We start from the raw sequence: 19727 nt of genomic DNA, 5'->3' as shown, positions 1-19727 counted from the left end.
CGAATTTTAACACAGCGGTGCTTCACCAGGACAAAGAAAATATAATAATAACAATTTTCTTTATAAATAAAAAGCGATTATTTTACTTTAACCCGAAAAAAGAACGGTTGTGCAAAAGTTTATGAACAGTAAATTATAATTTGTCTCAAAAGATATCGCATTAAGAACTTTTACACTGATGTTGGTATGAAATATAGCCGAAACGATTTTAAAGATTTAACCGTATTTTACAGCGCTGGTGTTCTTGTTAAAATTGGTAGAAAACGTTTTTCCGCAATCGCATTATTTGCAAATCCGCAAGCGGCGCTAAAGCTTTTTAGGTCTAAAACAGAAGCCGCTAGACGTCGCTAGCGAGCGTTGCTAAATTCAAAGTCGTCATGGCAAAAAAGCGAAGCGAGAAAATGAAAAATGAAACGAGAAACTTGCCAAACCAACATTCAACGAGCAAGATAAACAAGAGCCGACGGGAAAATGCCTGCGGTCTCCTGCCACAATATGTAAAATATCGGGGAATGCGGTATAGGTGGTTGTCAATATGATAAAAATGTCGCCGTCCAAAAGCAGCAATTTTGAAGATTTATTGTCAAGTAAACAAACTATTCAGCAGGAATGCCTGGAAAAAATAGTGGAAGAACTAAACGACAATAAAGAACGTGCAATTTACCGATTCCTGGGCGATTCTGGCAGCGAAGATTTTTTGTGGAGTTTAGTCACATTTTTGTCTTCTGATATTTTGAGGTATACTGATACCGAAAGAAATATATATCTTATTTAATACAGTTACAACTTTGTTGGCAATATTATAACGTTGGGTACCGGAGATTTTGATTATTTTTTTTCTCTTTCTCTGTTAACTTCCAAAAGCTGTATTTGCTTATTGCCGTGTATATAATTTTATTGAACACCAGTAAAGAATATAAACTTCTGTTTGTCTAAGCGTGAGGCTGTACAGCTCAATAGCTTAAATAAGTTCTGTACTAGAATTTCATCCTACTGAACATTCGACTTTGATAAAATACAAATAGACAAAAGGTTCAACAAAAAATAAGTTTAAAGTAAATAATACCGGAAGCTATAAATTTTGTGACATTGTTTTCTGTGGCATTAGATGGTCTTCCATTGTTTGAACACTCCTTCAATTTGTTTGAGTCTCAAACAACAGTTGTTTGTCATTTTGTTTGCTTAATTTTCTTGCTGTCGGTCTAGACTTAAATCACCAAGTATTGTTAGAAGTAGAAACAAGTGTAGCAACATGTTTTGTCAGACTAATGACTTTAGCTTTTTAAAGTGAGTTTTTGAATTCTAAACATGTTTTTTTTTTAATTTGAATAAATTTTTTTTGTACCATATGTATGATAGCTTAAAAACATCAGTTTAGTAACTTTCTATATTTTATTATGCTGTTTTTAGTTTTTTCAAATGAAAGAATTTCCTAATGTGTTTAATACTGACACTTTAACATGATAACAATTGTATAATTACCATTTTGTAACAAATCATAATATCTATAAAGTGTATTGCTTTGTTCATAGGATTGCAAGCAATGCAGCCTACGTTATCGGCAGTTTGGCCGAAACAGAGTTGGGTTCTCACCGAGTTTTATCGCTCACCAAAGGAAAAAGAGCGGGTTCAATTATCCAAGTAAGTTTCCTTTATAAATACTCATTATAATGTTTGGGTTCTTTGTCGAATGGTCAAAAATTAAGGAAGAGTCAGAAAAAATCCATTTTAGCAAACATCTTGTGGATTTGATTTGGTGGAAATAACATTTGTGTGTTATTAGCTCTATAAAATAAGTCACAACAATATCTAGTTTAAACATGCAATCAGCACATTGACCAAAGGTAATATTAGGGTTAGAAAATCAAACATATTTTAAACATTCTGAATAAATTAAACCTGGCTTCTTGTTTTAAAAGTACCTCAAATTCACGTATTATACAGTCACAGTGATTGTTGAACTGTTGTTGTTTCCAGGATCTAACTTCAATGCTTGTATCTGATGACCAAGAATGTGTCATGAATGCTGCTGGGACGCTTGGTACACTGGTAAATATATTTCCATAATAATTAGCTAATAATCTGTGTTGTTAAGTGAAGTATTTCTTCCCAAATAAATAAAACTTCCAAGACTTTCGCATCAACTTTTTTTTGCATACTTTTCTGTAGATATATACTAAGTAAAAAAGTAAAAAAAGCATTTTTTATATTGAATTACAATGAATTTATAGATTTCCAAGCTCTGTAACAATAATACAATTATTTTGATTTTACTAACTGAAGGCTCATAAAATATTTTCAATACTTTTCTTCTTAAAATAGTCATATAGAAAAGTTAAGACGAGCATTTCGGAACAAACAGGTTATTTTGTAATAAAGTAGTGCTGTGATATAAAACATGTTTCTTTTTTCTTCAGGCCGAGACAATTGAGGGTCGCGCATGGATGATCACACAGCCGTGCATCGACAAAACGATCACGCACATCACAAACCTTCTTGCTGCTGAAAACAACTGGACCGCATCAAATGCCGCTCTCGTGTTAGCGAGGTGAACATTATGACAGCATCTGTACATATTTAAGGCAGTGGTTTTCAAATTGTTTCAACTTTTGAACCATTTTTGCTCTTTGAAATAATGGAGGACTTCTTTATGTTTTGAAACACAAAAAAATAGACAATTCATTAGAATAATTTCTTTCACTTTTAAAGCACATCTTATGTAACCTTTCACACTGTACTAAATCTGATTTATAATATTCAAAGTCACTAATAAGATTGGCCTATTATTTTTGATGAACAAACATAAATTACAAAATCATATAGCAAGAATGTATTGTAATATTTAAATCGATATCACATAACCTACTTTCTGCCTAATTATTCGTTATTATAAATTATAATGTACTTTGGCTAATATATTTTGCCAGTCAATGAGTGTAAAATATGTAACATGGACTAAGTTTGACAACCAGTGCATAACATATTGCTATTTGAGCAAGTTTTTGGGTATAATAAAATCCTATGAAGTGAGAATGGTCAAAATAAGAAATTATGGCAGGCTAATTTTTTTTTGGGGGGGGGGGTTAAGCCTGGAAGTTCTCCCAAAAAGACATCTTTTTGTTTATTTGACACAACATTATACATATCATTGTATAATCTTCATGTTTACTGGTTTATAATGCTTAAAAGTGATATAAGACAATTTTTCATGATTGAAAATGATTTTCTGTTATGAGTTTTAAATGTTGGGAAAATCTTTATTGGATGATTTTGCAGGCTTACAATTTCCGAAGAAGGCTGCGACAGAGTGCTAAGTCATCACGACTCAGCTCAAGTCCTTACAAGACTCATCAATTCACTCGGAAACGACTCCGCCGGTAAGATATTGTTGTTTTTTAAGACAATAAAATTACTCCAACTTGGCATAAGTAATATTTGGAAAAATATTCACCCCATTTTTGTCTAAACATGGTGATCTAATATTGCTGGCATCTATGAACAGAATATAAATTGTATATTAGTAGTGTTTGTTTTTTATACACATGATTTGCCAGCACTGAAACTTCCGTAATGCAGTTCTAGCCTCGGTGCGAATTTACTTAAAGAAGCCTGATTTTTTTTATTTTAAAAGTAATAATTAATCAATTATGATAGAGTAGCTTGATAATAAATTGCAAAGCCAAAAAGGTTGAGTAAATCGACAGCATTTTGATTAAGCTGTTTCAATACAAGCTTTTATCATCTTCAGTTAATGTGACTCTACATTATCGATCCGTGCATAGTGTACACAAATATGATAGAGTTGTTCAACATTTTGGAGTTTGATTTGTACATAATATAAATCACTAATTAGGTTTTTACACAAATAAATCACTTGTGTTTTCTTAAAAGTCAAGCTGTGTAACCACGGCAAAAACATTTAATTAAAAAAATAAAAAAAATAAAATAAAATTAACCAGCATAACAGTTCAATATTTTTGAACATTCAAGTTTTGTAGCTTAATTATTTCAGGCCAGTTTTAATGAATGGGTTTATTTCTAATGTATTTCCTAATGTGTTTACATTGAGATAATTTACTGAAACGTGATAGGCACCTGTCTACCCTCTGCTATTCAAGTCTGTTGTTGAAACCTTGTAAAATTATAACTCCCACCTCACTATTGTTAAAAGCTACTGCGGACAAAGGAACCATAATCCATTTATACTTTTGTATACCTTTGAAGTTTTTTAACTCCTTAATGCTGGAACTTGTACAAATTACTAAACATATGTCTATATTTTGAGATTTTAGCAAAAATGTGTGTATTTTAGTATATTATCTTCATATAAAAAATCCCTCTATTAAATGGTATATGCTTAAAGTCGTCATATTTTACTCTGTATTTAAAGATTTTAACCAAAATTTGTGTAGGTTTTTTTATAATATCTTTATATGAAAAATCCCAGGCCGAATTGTATATGCTTCAATTTGTCATGTTTGAATATATTTTATCCCAAATCACAATTCAGTGTTAAATTTTAAAAATAATTTAACAGAATCTTGTATGGGAATGTTGTTTTTGCTTTTGTTAGCTTTTTCCAACTGACCATCTCTGCAGACTTGCTTCAATTATTTGTTTAAGGGATTAAAAACCGCTTAGTGTACAAAACAACCTTAATCCTGCCTCCCCAATCCATTGTTGTGTGTCGCTAAGGTTTGAGCACTGTCAGTTTCAAACAGATTAAATCTGACTTTCTTAAACTAGCATTTGAAGGTCGTTTCAAGGGCATCACTCCAAAGTGTTTGACTTTTTGTTGAAAGCAGAAATTTCAACACTTCTACATTTCTTGTAAATTTGTCATTCCTGGCAAAAAACAACAAGTTTATATTTCGAATAATAGTTTAAAAGTTCTGAATACTTTTTGTGTAAAAATTGCTCATTATGCTTGCATATTAAATGACTCTATAAGCAGAAAGGTAATTTGAATTCACATAACACAGTTTTAGGATTTTTAAATTGTCTAAATATTTTTTTGTACCCTGAGGCAAATTCACCCTGGAGCTTGGTCTATTCTCAATTAACACTATTATTTTTACAGTTTGTTTGTGTAGATAATTAAAACTTAACTTGTAAATACTCCCAAAGTGGTGTTTTGATAGGTTTGTTAGAGTCATTTTAAAAATCATTTAAGATGGTATATTTAAATAAAAGTAAAACTATTAGTTTTGTATGTGTATTAACAACAGAATCTGGCCCTCCAACAGAACACATAATGCCGACGATAAAAGTTCTAAAATTTATTAATAAAAGCTTGAGAAGCGCACCGCTCCAATATTTTATTATTTAATATTTTAATTTTTTACTATTTATTTGTACAGACAAACTGATGATGTCATTTATAGGCGAAATGCATATTTGTATTAAAGTTTTAGACCTTGCTGACTGATTTTTGTTCGGAGCGGTGCACTACTCAAGCTTTTAAAACTATTAGTTTGTCTAATTTTTCTTCATATTAGTACTTAAATGCAATTATATGAGAGTTTTTGTTTACCTTTTATATTAAAGGTAAATAACCACTGGCTTCGGTAAAATCTTCAAAATATTAAGGATGGATATTTAGATTGTTTAACAAAAACAGGAACTTTTTGTGAAAGGTGTCACACGAAGGGTGTTTTTCGATCCCAAGACCTAATTGTTGTTAAATCAATCATAATTATTAAAAACACTTTATTAAACTTTTTGTTGAGCAGTTTAATCACTTAATTGATTTGAAGGAAGAATCTTTTGTGTTTCATTCGTGTTTAAGCATTGCTGTAACCAATCAGAGCTATTTTGGTTAACTTGGTCTCCCGGCTATGTTAAAAAGCCTATTTCATTCCATTCAAATTACAAATATGCTTTTAAAGGTCGAGGAATGAATGCCGCTTTTGCGATTGGACGACTGCTTGACATGTCTCCTGGAAAAACAAGACTTTTAAACTGCAAAGAAAGTGAGAAAATGGTGGGTCTAGTAAAATCAGTACATTAATGACACAGCAGTTTATTATTTTTACTTTGTTTTGCACCTATAGTACTTTGGTAAAGATATATATCGTTATGCTTTTTTATATAAGGCAAACATAATGTTAAATTCAAATTGTGAATTGATTTTTCCATATTTGTTTATTTTATTTTACACCAACTATGCTCTAATCCAATGTTTGTCAGACCCAAAAAGTTATATTTCTGTTATATTTACACTTAATATTAGGGTCGCCACAAAAAAGGTTAAGAAACACTCCTTCAATTTATCATTTTACATTTTTTTTTACAAATGTTTTAAAATATACACACAATAATTTTTCCAGATATCTTCCTTGTGTCGGATGCTTATCAAGGGCGATATGGGAGGTTCCAAGAACGCTTGCTTTGCTGTCAGTTGCTTAGCGATGGACGCCGACGGCAACCAACGGGTTCTCACCAATCAGGCATCCAATGATGTCATCAACAGACTGACCCAGTTGCTAGGCAACAGCGTGGACATAGAGGCGGCTTGGTTCGCAGCAATGTAAGTAATAAAGTATCTTGGTCAGACAATATTGTATTTTTGTGACAGCTGATGTGAAAAATGATATATATTATATTGTTTAATTCAGTGGTTATTATTTTTACGTAATGGACTTTTTTGCTTCCTTATAATTAATAAGGATCTTGTAAAGTTTTTAAAACATATATATTTATCACTGTACAATAATCACTCAATCAATGAGAAAAATATGCTGCAGCTATTAAAATTTATCATTTAATTTATTTAAAAAAAGTTGAGCAGGCCCATTATACTAAGACCCTGGTTTGAGAAACACTGGTTTGTGGACTAAATATTATCAGACCTTTACCTTTTCAACACCTACTTGTGGGTATATATTTCGAAAATAGCCCATTTGGACCCTGGCCCATTATGTTACCACTTATAGTTGTGAAATTTTTAAAACAAGATTAACTGAAAAAAATAACTGGATATATATATTTTTATCAATAGCATACTAAATTGAAGTATGTTTCTCAAATTTAAAGTATATTTCTTTAATATAAAATATCTTACTTTTATAGTATTTCACAATTAGCTTAACTATATTTAGTTGAAACGATTATTTTTGTATTTTTCAGGACCCTTCGAACAATGTCAAGTCATAAACGCGGGGTTTTAACGCTGCGTGAAAATGATTTGGTGATCAGCGCGCTTAACAAAAACTTTGATAAACCGAGCAACACTAAAGGTAATGCATCTATAACAACATTTCCTTTAAAGTATGTAAGAAAATTCTGGATCAAATTAACAAATAAACTAAAACAAAAATGTTCTAAAATATTTATTGATTTTATTTAATTTGACATATGTAGAATTTGTCCAGTTTTCATTTTGAGTATGACAAGGAATGACAACTTTTTGCTCTCAACCAACCAAATTTATTTGTGTGTAGGTTTTAATGTTAAAACTCTTGCCTATTATACATGGTTAGCATCAGAAAATAAAATATCAAGTATAAAAATGTTTTCAACAAAGACAATACTTAATGTTTTGGTGTGGACTATGTAGTAGGCATAGTACTTTCTTTGCAATAGCGACTCAACCGAAAATCTTGTTTACATTTAAATCTGCTCCTCCAAAACTTCATTGTTTGCTCATAACATGAGTGCCTTGACCTTTGTTTGAATACTGGGAGAATTGGTCAAACAATATCCCAGCTTGGCTTTCGGCAAACATGAGTAAAAGTTGTTAAAGTTTATTGCAGAATTAATGGATTCTCTAGACTTTGCTTTGGTATTTAATGAACAATATCTGCACTCTTGGCTCCGTTCCTCAGCTATTTATAACTCGGAGAATAAAACATGGAATTTCTGTTGCATTTTAAATACTCTGGGGTGTATTTGCTGATTGGACCTGATATTCGAAAGTAAAGAAGCTGATTAAATACAGACTTCTTATCAAATTCAAATAACCTTTAATGTCAATAGCTCTTTCAGTTTAATTTGAAAAAGTACTATGTAAGGTGAATTGGATAAATGTAACAATGATTTGCGATCCAAATCAGTTATTCTAACATGAAAGATTAATTTATCTAAATAAATAGGTTTAACAACTGGAGGTAATTAAGCACAGGCCGCAATACTCGTCCGAAATATCGGTTATCGGTATAAAAATAAAATACCAAATATAGGGCATCCATAATTTCTTTAAAATGCTACTTCTATACGCACTTTCATTTTTACTTCAACAAAAGCACGAAACTACGCAAAACTCGTGATGTTTTTCTCACTTTTCTCAGAGTTGAACGAAGAAATCCAGAAAACTCTGAACCACTTGCGGCGCCTGGACGCCCCACCTGCCCCTGTTGCCATGGTAACGAGTCCTTGCAGCATCCAGGTTTCGTGGCCAGAGATGGAAGCTTCGTGTGGGATGGACATCACATACAAGCTGTTTGACGGTGAGGCATTAACTTTAACTCTGGGGCATAATGATTGTATGTTGTTGTTAGATGTAGGATTAAAGCCCATAGAAGTAAGGTAGCATTTTGTAAGCGCTTCAAAAAAATCTTAAGATAATGGATTAATGTTGTCGTTGGAAGTTAAAAGATTTATTCAAAGTCGTTCACAAACTGCTAACTACATCTGTATAGCCTTTGATATTCACTAAACGTGTGGAAATGCTTTTTTTTATCTCTGAACAATTCTTTCGAAACAAACATCCCTAAAATGGAGGATAACACACCAAAAATGTTTCTGTTATAACTTTCAGGTCCCAAGTTAATGTACAAGGGCAAAGAGACGAAGGTTGAGCTTGAAAAGTTGACCCCAAACACAACTTACAACTTCAAACTTCGAGCTTGTTCTGTTGGGGATGAGAGTCCTTTGAGTGATTGCGTCACAATAACAACTGGTAAGCTAAGAAACGTGTAGAAATTAAAAACGGTTATATTAAAAACAGGTTTTCCCAAGATATAGCTGAAAATCAGCACTGTGTTCAGAGAAGGACTTGGGGAACTTGACTTGAACTTTATGTCCCTGTTAATATTTTTTTGTTAAATTTAGTTTTAAATAGATTTTGGAAAAATGTTTTCCCCCCAGTGTCTGCTTGTGAAACAGTTTACCCGCCATATGTTACGTTTTTGTTGTTCTATTCAAAATGTCGCTCAAAATTGGACGACTTTGTCACTTTTAACTATATTTAATTTAAATTTAACTATGTAACGTTTAATTTAGATACAAATCACTTGGTTTAAGACCTGACTTCTGTTTTTCGCAAATGACCTGATTCTATCAGTGTTTCATAAATGCGTTTTAGTAGAGTTATTTTAACTGTTAACAATAACACGTATCTGCCAAATCACATTTGTAGGTTTGCAAATTTAAACCCAGCGAAAGTATGTCACTGGCCGCTATTGTAATGTGAAAAGCTCTCCAAGCCGTGTATGTTGTACTCAAGTAGTTCTACTATCAGCCACAAGCCAGCGTAGTACAGACAGGTGACACCACAGCAAACCACAACACCACAAACATAAAACACTTCTATCCTGGTTTATTTGGCGATCAACAGGAACCAACACAAGCCGTTGTGCTTGCTTAGGCTATGCCAGTTGTTCCCAACCTTTTTTCTTTCGTGGCCCATTTACGTTGCAAAAAAATTCTGTGTCTCACTAATTTTTTATGAAAGAAATAACTGTAAAATATGTTTAGAACAAAACACAACAGAACATATTTTAAAACAGAATATTTATTCAACTGTGCATTAGTGGGAACCTTGCGGCTGAACAATAAATTTATATTCCTTTTTAATTCCTCCCCAAGTCATTATTCCTGTAAAATGAAATATAATTACACAAATGAAACTAAATTTTGCTTTTTTAAATTGGTCTGTGGCCCACCTCAAATGTTTTTATGGCCCACTGGTTGAGAACCTCTGGGCTATGCTTTATCAAGGGCTATTTCGTTAACTAAATTAGTGTGTGAGCGATCAATTTCATTTTTTTTACCAATTTATTTCTGTATTTTAATGACTAAATTCGGCTGGTATTAAGCTGTCTACATTTTAAGTTTTAGGCAATCAGTATTTAACTTGGTTTATGTATTTGACCCAATGATCTCGATTTATATTAGTGTTAGATTTTATTTGTATCTATACACTTTGTAAAATAAAACTAATAAAAAAAATGATGTTATGTTGTCGAGTTTCTTTGTTTTGTTTTTCTTTTGTGCAGTTAATTTACCCTTTTCAAGCACTTTTTTAACCTTTTTTAACACCTTTTGATTCATCAAATATATTGCACCCGGCGAATTAAAAACTAGAAAATTAAAAAAACGTTACAATAGTTACCTCAAAAGATATATCTATTTTTCACAATTAGGGTTGAATACTCTGATGAATATTATTTTTCAGCACATAAATTAAAACAATATTGCGCAAACCATTTTGCTTCTTGGAAATTACAGATAGACCAATAAAAACATTCAAATCCGGCAAACCACTACATGAATAACTGAAAATAAGTTCTCAAATGATTTATTAAATATTGAAAATCAACAAAAAGAATGTACTTCCTTAAATATAATTGTCACTCAATGAATTTAAAATATGTTTCGCGAACCCATTAAAATATAAAATAACAGACCGTCCAATAAAATTAATAACATTTTAAATCAATACAGGAACTATTAACTGAAAACACTTTGTCAAATGATTTATTAAAAATTAATATCAATAAAAGGAATGTACTTCCTTAAATATAATTTGTCAGTTGATGAACATTAAATAAATGTTTTGCGAACCCCTTTCTCAAAAACCTCAGTTTAAAAACCACTGGTTTGTGGTTCAACTCGTTTTTAAATCCTGTAAGATGTTTTTAACGAAACAAAACAATACAACTGTTCCTTGTTGAACCTCAGTGATGTCACAAGTGATTCACTAGGGCTATTGTGATATCACAAAGTCAAGGGTTGACTAGCCCCAGTCACAAGTTACAAAACAACTCTCGACCAAAACATGTTTTTTTCAATCTAGGTCTATTTTTCTTTTAAATATGGGTAAAACGCTGTTAAAATAATAAATGTTCGTGCGACGTTGCAATGTCGACAAATCAACGTAATAAATACATAAAAAAAACTTTTTAAAAGGTACAAAAACTCTTTCAATGGGGTTGGCCACATAACAGACAGACAGCCATTTTACTGGTCGTTAGATTTCACTTAACCAGGAAAGTGCAAACAGACTTGAGTTAATTGACAGACTCGAGTGCTGTGGATTGAGCTTCTGAATAAACAACAGCTTCAAACTATTGTAAAGCAGTGTAGATTGAACAAGCACAATACACCAACTGAACCTTACACATGTTAACTACGGTTTGTTCAACAACATTAAAGCAATCTTTTGTACCACACCTGTTTATAATGCCACCAGACCCTATAACAGTAGTTCTCAACGCGGGACACAGTTTGAGAATCAATGTCTTATCAATTTGAACTGACCAACAATAAAGGCACATGTTTTACTGTTAATTGTACACGTCTTTGACAATGCCTATTATAATTACTTATTTAATTATTAAAGAATTTTGCAGTGAGATTCGAACTCACAACCTCAGCCATACCGAATTTATTGGACATTTGTGGCACAATTTGCCGGCAAAGAAAGTTAAACAGCAACAGCAGGAATCGCCTCCAATATATCACAAACAAACATCCGTTTTGTGTGTCTGGTTGCGTGAGCCTTTTTTGCAGCTCATATATTTTAAAGATATTTCACGAACACGCCAGCATTACAGTTTACCCTCAAATCATAGTGTAATTTATTTTCATGTTATGAACTTTTTGAAATTTGTTTTATTTTCATGTTATGAACTTTTTGAAATTTGTTTTATTTTAATGTCATGAACTTATAAATTTGTTTCAGACGAGGATTGTCCGTCTGCTCCGTGCTGCCTCCGTGTGGTAGGTTCCACCCCCACCCAGCTAAGAATCGCCTGGAACCCCCCGGAACACCCCAACGGGGTCCTCAGGGGATACAGCGTCTACCTTGGTGGGTTAGAATAGTGACGTTGCGATACTTGAGTGACGTCATGTATTGCAATAATTACGTTGCGATATTCAAGTGTCGTTATTACCGTTAATAATGTTTTTCTGGTGACCTTAACGTTTGGGTGACGTCATGTATTTTGCTGGTGACGTTTTAGGATTTGAGTGACGTCATGTTATTAGCTATCTTCGAGAGACGTCTTAATTTACGACGTTGATCTAATTGTGTGAATTCATTTGTTTGGTTAACGGATTCATTTATGTGCATAATGACGTCATACGTTGATGACGCAACGCTTGTTGTGTGTTGCAGGCGAGAAGTTGCTTGATTCGTGTCACGAGCTTTCGTTCATCGTGGGTCGACTTCAACCTTCCACCAGCTACAATGTGTCGGTGTGTGGGAACACTTTGAAGGGGGGAGGGGAGAGGGCAAGCATCTGCGCACAAACCGACGAACTAGGTGGGTACAAGGTCACCTTCACACCCACGTGTGTCAAATATGGATGGTGGTGTGTTCATGTGTTTTGTTCAAGTATATGATGCTAGTTTGTAAGTCGCCCGGGTAGCTGATGTTTGGTAGCTGTTTTTATCAATCAGTAACTTAATTTAGTTTTAGCTAAATACATTTAAATAAAATTAAAAAATCTTTTGTTTTTTGTCATACTTACAAAACCTGGTTCGTCCAATTTAGTAAAGAAAGAATTGTCAATTTTTTTTTTAATTTTGTGACACAAAAAAAACTTTTTACATGAAGAATTTTTCATAGCTTTATAATATTAATTATTATGATCCGACATAGAAATCTTACTCTGACCTCTGTGTGACCTTCAGGAGCCCACGCCCCCGGTAAACCCTCGGTGACTGTGATTGGTCGAAACGAGGTTCACGTGACGTGGAACCCGCCGTCCGTTCCGCTTGGACGATTCTTCCGCTTTGAATTGTTGGCGAACAAAGAAGTGGTTTATTCTGGAACGGAGCGAAGTTTTCGCGCCACAAACCTCGTCCCCGACACCGATTATTTATTCACGGTGAGCTTTCTGGCATTATGACGTCATTGCAAATAAACGCCTGACGTCACGATAAACAAGCTGAGTGACGTCACGCCGAATACAAATACATCTGTGTTTTGCAAGTTTTAATTTTATGAATTTTTTTACCACAGTAATGACGTAATTTGGTAAATTTATTTCGTCCATAATATCGGTTGTCGGAATAAAATGCCAAGTATCCGGCTTCCTTAAATGATATTTCGCACACGTGTTCGCCGTATAACACTTTCCTTTCATTGACATGGTTTAATTAAAGGATTATAGTCAATATTGGTCATTAAGATGTCGTCGAATGTAAACATGACATCATAAAGATAGCTTCATGTCGTTGTTAAACATCAATCACATTGAACTCATTTTAAAATAGACACCTCTGGATAAAAATTGATGAAATAATAATAATATTATTACTATTTTTGTTAATTTTGGGATCTAAGCCTGCTCCAACATTGCTAGTTGTTGATCTCTTCTCCATATCGTAAGATTCAAGCAAAACCACAAAGGTTGTAAAAGAGATCCAAAAACAACTTTATTCAACAAAAGCAGAATACTATAGTTACGCAAAAAGCATCGTCAGTTCTGCTAATATACTTAATACGATTAAGTATATTAGCAGAACTGACGATGCTTTTTGCGTAACTATAGTATTCTGCTTTTGTTGAATAAAGTTATCTCTGGATAAAAAGTACTGCTTTAAGTATATACATAATGACGAGGAGCGGATTCGAACCCGAGGACATCGGAAAAATGTTATTTCCCCAAACTCGGATCCATTTTAGTGGACAAAATGTAAACTTTCCAAATTGAACCGCTGCGCCAACACCTTTGCACAACGCAACTAACTTTTGTGACGACACACAGGTTTGCGCGATTACGTCAGAGGGCCGCTGCGAGAGTGACGTCACAAAGAAACGCACGCAGAAGGACAAGAGTCAGATTGAACCGGGGCGACACAAATTTAAAACTCACTCGTTCAAAGCGAAGGAGTTCCTCGCCCAAGAGCGCCCTCCCATGGAGAAGGCGAAGACGCAAATGACCTTCAGCGTTCCAAGGTCGAAAAACAAGGTCAGGAGCTTTCAAATTCGTGAAGTAAATAAAAGTGTAGCTGCTCAACGCACTAACATAATTTGTTGCAGAAATTCTTTTTTTGTAAAGATTTTGCTTCCTATTTTAAATTTTTAACTAAATTTATTTGGAACTCTACCTTTACTTACTTGCTTTTTTTTACGGAAACTAATGATTTTTTATTCGGGCGAAATATATATTTTTGTTAGCTTTAAGTAGTAACTGCCTAAATGTTCAACTGATTCAAAGTAAGAATGTTTATTAACAGAACTTATAGATGATGACTGAATTTGTTCTATTACGATGATTTTTTACTCCAAGTTAATAGAAAACAAAATGTTTCTAAAAAAGGTCTCTCTTTGACCCTTGTAATGAATTAAAATGGAATAATGATGTTTTTACGCTGGAATCAAGTTCAAGCAAGGCAGGTTAAAAACATTTTTTATTGCGCAGAAACCAAGTCCACACCGACCGCAGTCATGCGTGTCCAGTGCTTCCGACAAGTCACTTAAGCATGACCACGGGAAGGAAGGCACGTGGGCTGTGACGTCATCCACATCGGGGAGTTCCCCGACCAGCGATCGCCCCAACCTAGCGATTCTCGGTGGCGGGGAAGCACCCAGGGTAGATACTTGCAACTAATAATGATTTGAAGTATCGGTACTAGGGTGGCATTGGTGCCGGTCCGATACCAAATTGTTACAGGACTATCAGCCATGATTTGCGATTTTTAGCAGATTTTTCTACTTTCTTAAAAATAATAAATTAACAGTCATAACTGACTTTTGCTTTTTGATGCTAAAGTTTATTTTAAAGCTAGTTGTGCCAAATTCTTAGGTTAAAATAGCTTTGAACGTTTAGATTTTATTAAATTTGCTTGTTCGAGCATAACAATGACGTCATTTGGTATCGTGTCGCGATACTTTTGTCAAAATATCGGGTATCGGAATAAAAGTATCGAACACCACTAACAACTACACCCATGTGCGATTTAGTATCAAAACAAAACTCACGACCATGAGGCTTACGGAGGGGTTCGCCAACTATTGCAACACAACAACCAATCACGAACCGACACGTCAGTGGTGACGTCATCAGCGGGTCAGCTGTCCATTTTCTTGAACAAATCGAAAACCGAGTTTCCGCTGCGAGGAAAGCAAGGTTTGAAGGGTGTTTTAACTTACTTGTGGCGTTATTCTCAACATTAATGTCCTTCGAATTTAACAGTTTGGATTGTTGGCAAATTTCCAAGAAATAAGAACAAAAAATTACTAAGATGTAGACTTATAAGGCCAAGTAACATTCCGTAGAAATCTAAATAATGATTTTCTACGACGACCACTTTAACCGTATGGCAGCTTTTGCAATCAATAAACGTTTGTTTTAATTTATAAGCAAATGCCACAACTTTTTTTAATTTATAAAAAACTTTTCTTATTCGCAGTTTCCGACAAAAACGCACACCAGAAAGTAACGATCGAACCAGTCAGCTGGAACGAACTGATTTCCTTTGATGACGACACAAAGCAACAACAACAACACAACAAAAGACAATTGTTACCAAGGCAACAACAAAGATCCTCAAAGCTGCTAAACCCTGGTGCTACGGATAAAGAAAAGTCGTTCATAAACGTCGTCATCAACCCGAGAGGTAAAAGGTCATCACTCGCCCGCATGGGGGCGCCAGAGCCACCTCCCGCCGATTTGGGGACAGCCCCCGATGCCAGAATGATGCGCGAGAAACATTTGCAGCGGGTTCGCCATCGGAGGAGCAAGAGAGCGGTGCCAACGTCACCAGGATCTGATTCGTCCAATGAGGAGGCAGATATGGGTCACGTGACCAGGGGTGGGTTTCCAAGCAATACCGTGTTTTCTTATTAAAATACTGTTAAGTTCTTTATAACAGGGGTTAAAAACAAATAAAAAAGAAAAACAAATTTTTCGCGTGGGTCAGGGTCAGTTTAAATTTTTAAGAATGAAGTCTAAAAACAAACAGACTACTGGAGCCTGCGGTTTTCGGTCGAACTCGCAAATATAAAACTAAATCGAGCCTAAACAAACCATTTTTTAATTTGTCTATTTCATAATTCATTTACATTCAATTACAAACTATTTTCAATTAGGATTTTAATTTTAAAAACATTTTGTCGCCTTCTCCTTAAATGTATTGCTACATTTCAGTTTCACATTTGTTAGTCGAATGCAGCAGGTTTTTTTAATTCTGCTTGTTGCATGACGTCAATTTATGACGTCATCTGTAAACTTTTCCCGCGGACTCTGGTTCACGCCAAACAAAAAAGTTTAAGAACCCCTGATGTACAAAGCAGTGGTTGTCAAGCTTTTCTAACTGTCCCCGCTTACCACCTGCTTTCAAAACAAACAACTTCCATTCAATTTATTCCTTGAATACAACTTATTTGTGTTTGTTTCCAGACCTCTCGAGCAAGTTGAAGCCGCTATCTCTAACCACAGGTGGGTTAAGCATAAACATTATAAGTTTATTGAAATTATCAGTTAGTTTTCTTTAATTAATCTAAATTTGGCGTATTGTTGTTATTCGCTAGAACAGAAGAAAATTATTTTACCATTCTGTCAAAAAATGATTTCGTAAAACATCGGTTAAGCTAGTGAAATACAAGGCTAAAATAACTCCAAATCAATCATTTTGATGTATTTTCTATCGCAATATGTTAGTGAAATTCAAATGATAATTTTACCTTAATTAATTATAATGACTTATTGTTGTTGCACGCTTGGAAATAAACTTATTTACTGATTTTATTAAAAGTTTTATTGTGTCTCAAAACACAATGCATGGGTTGAACTTTCAAACATCAGTTCCTCCAGTGAGATACAAAAGCTAATTCAAATTTATTAAATCTCACATTGACGAATTTTTGTTCCATAGACCCACTTACCCACCCAGGCGCCCTAAGTCACCCTGGACCCCCCACATCAGACCACATTTTCCTCGACGACCCAAAATCAATCGTGGCTCGTTTGAAAACGCCGTCGAAAGGCTATTGGTCGGATCACGACGCCTATCCACCAATCAGAAGCAAGAAGAGCAACTCGTTGGCGCCAATCAACTACAGGAAGTTTACGGGAGCTCACAGGTGAGAGGGGACACCGGGTCTACTTAAAACCAGGGATCCGGAGTCGGTTGAAAACAACCTTAGCCCGACTATTGTCAAATATGCGACTTCGTCCAGTTCCTAGTCTGGTTGCGATTATACATCCTGTATTCCGCCAAATTACGTAATTTAAGGTGGGTTTTTAGCAATCACCTTATTAGGGGTGCCATATAACTCATTTACTCACAATACATGGTTCGAAAATATTCCACCATATGCTATTCCGCCTTTACAATTTCCAGTTGGAGGCAATATCAGTTTTTAAATTTGGTACTGCGCATGCGCACATCGGTAGTTTTAAATTCAATTCATAAATATCGGCATAGTTGTGCAAAATCATTGGTTAGGATCAGTTTTAATGGCTTTGTATGCTTGATAATGTTTTAACTGGGGTATGTGACTAACAAAAGGTTGACAACCATTGATTTAAGTAAGTTTTTTTATTTTAGGCCGACGAAAACTTTTCGCCAGGAGTCGCCCTTGCTCACCGAGACGTGGCTCTCCGACCTGCCATCTAGCGGTGAGACGAACAAGTACAAATTTATCCCGACACAGATGCGCACTCAACCGGCACATCTTCCCAAGCAAGGTTGGAACATGGGTTACACTAAAGCAGGGGTCTTAACTGGGAGCCATAGACCTAAGGCTTAGTGGTCTGGTTATTCAGACGGTAAATGAAGACCCAATTAAATGCGTAAAATATTGTAAATAATACACCAGATACATTGGGAAAAGCTTACCGAATCAATCAGCCCAATCAGGATTGTAGAGCAAGAAAGGTCGGGCTAGAAAACAACTATCCTGTGGTGAGGTTCGAACTCACGACCTCGGTCATACCGGGTCCGTTGCTCTATCACTCCCGAATCACAGATACTCATTGTTCATACGTACGTTCCAGTTAAGTTGGAAATAAATATGATTTATAAATTAGAGCAAAAGATACTGCTAATTCTAAACTATAGTTTATGAAATGCTTGTGTTTTAATTTAGTTGTGAAATACGGATATTTTTGTTTCCAGCCAAGTCTGGATCAGATCGCTTGGAATCTTTGACTCAAATTGATTTCAGGAGAGAAGCAAAGAAGGAAACATCGTGAGTTTATGTTTGCCTCAAACCGTTTACTTACTTAATTTTCCCTCTTGAAACTTTACCAAGAAGTTTTGAGATAACATCAAACCTGTGTTTTACGGCTGACTATTAAACACGTATCGCATCAGTTTTTCTACTTTTTAAAATGTGCGTATAATATTTGTGAATAAAATGCGCGTTTTTTAAGGCCAAGGGTTACAAAAAAGTATTTTACCTTAAGAAATATTAAAGTGGCGCTTTTAAACTGTTTAAAACTCGTTTTTAAAAAAATAATCACTTTTTAAAAGCCAAAAAAAAGCAAGTAACTTACATTGGTTATTGTGAAACCTGTCACTCAGAACTGTATGGCTTTACATTTTGTCAATTTGAAAAACAAAAGAGGGAATTAGTTTGCCGACATAAGCTTTTATCGCATGTTTATAAAGCTAAAAACCAGACAATCCCATGCAAACACAATGTGCTACACTTTCATTCTGCTTCTTGCAATCTTGAGTTTGACATTTTCATAATCACCTGAAACCTTCTTTTCCAGAAAACCTCAACCGAGCTACTACCAAGACAGAGGGGAAATCCCCCATTCACCCACCCTGGCCCCCAAGCAAACCCGGACTTACCCGGACCCCCAAAACCCCCCCAAACCCCACCGGAAGTTGTCAGACCGGAAGCAACGAAACTTTTCTCCTTTTCATTCAAACCTGCTCCACAGCGACACCAGGTGTTTGACCCGTGACGTCATTCAAGGAGACGCCGTATGACGTCACTTGCCCGAATGGCTACGCCCTGTTTAAATATAGTGACATCATGCAAAGGAACACCGTGACGTCATTAAACTTTTATTACGTCAGAAATCCTTATATTATCTAACCATTTTTATTTTAATTATCGTGGCAGCTTTATTACGTAACCTCATGACGTCATCAAACCCATATTTCGCATACGAGATCTAATTTACGTCACTTTTTTTCTTACCTCAATTAATAATGACGTCACACTTAATAATTCCATCCCATTGCGTTTCGCGTCCTTGTTCATTGTTCAATCGCGTTTTTTTATTGTTTTTTACGAAGTCCTTTGTCATATTCAGGTGTTTTTCCAGGTTTGTCGCATAAAGCACTTTGTTGTAATTTGAAATGTTTTTGGTAATAAAAAAAAGGCGCGAATAAAATTGCAGGGTTTGCAAATATCATGTTTAAATAGGTTGTTATCACGAAAGTAATTTTTAAAGAAACTTCAAGTTTTGATTTTCATGTTTTTGCGGTGATCAAATCTAAATTTATTCGTTAGCAAACAATGTAAGAAAAAGCATTTAAAAAACATCATAAAAACTGAACTACCCCAAGTTTCACACTACTGGAAATATTTA

General features: G+C 34.6%; 1 protein-coding gene across 1 annotated transcript; it reads left to right on the top strand.

The window, feature by feature from the left end:
- Positions 1 to 453: 453 nt before the first annotated feature.
- On the top strand, positions 454 to 19429 carry LOC146134687 (uncharacterized). The gene is made up of 22 exons (XM_083396909.1): positions 454 to 738; positions 1533 to 1641; positions 1978 to 2049; positions 2418 to 2548; positions 3277 to 3377; positions 5889 to 5983; positions 6330 to 6529; positions 7129 to 7238; positions 8289 to 8447; positions 8759 to 8899; positions 11906 to 12031; positions 12341 to 12487; positions 12859 to 13055; positions 13938 to 14141; positions 14595 to 14765; positions 15137 to 15302; positions 15586 to 15987; positions 16575 to 16613; positions 17050 to 17257; positions 17725 to 17864; positions 18295 to 18367; positions 18897 to 19429. Exons 1-22 carry the CDS (start codon positions 536 to 538, stop codon positions 19117 to 19119), a joined length of 3417 nt encoding a protein of 1138 aa, XP_083253035.1. The 5' UTR covers positions 454 to 535; the 3' UTR covers positions 19120 to 19429.
- The last annotated feature ends 298 nt before the right edge of the window (positions 19430 to 19727 follow it).

This window comes from Ascidiella aspersa, chromosome 9 (assembly GCF_963924565.1).
Source record: "Ascidiella aspersa chromosome 9, kaAscAspe10.2, whole genome shotgun sequence".
Classification (NCBI taxonomy): domain Eukaryota; kingdom Metazoa; phylum Chordata; class Ascidiacea; order Phlebobranchia; family Ascidiidae; genus Ascidiella; species Ascidiella aspersa.
This window is presented reverse-complemented; position numbering and strand designations above follow the sequence as displayed.

Bases quoted from the DNA above. Each gene is read 5' to 3' on its own strand.
- LOC146134687 (XM_083396909.1), top strand. From the start codon at position 536: ATGATAAAAATGTCGCCGTCCAAAAGCAGCAATTTTGAAGATTTATTG. The intron at 2,050-2,417 runs GTAAATATATTT...TTTTTTCTTCAG, and splicing joins CTGGGACGCTTGGTACACTG to GCCGAGACAATTGAGGGTCG. The intron at 17,865-18,294 runs GTTGGAACATGG...TTTTGTTTCCAG, and splicing joins GGCACATCTTCCCAAGCAAG to CCAAGTCTGGATCAGATCGC.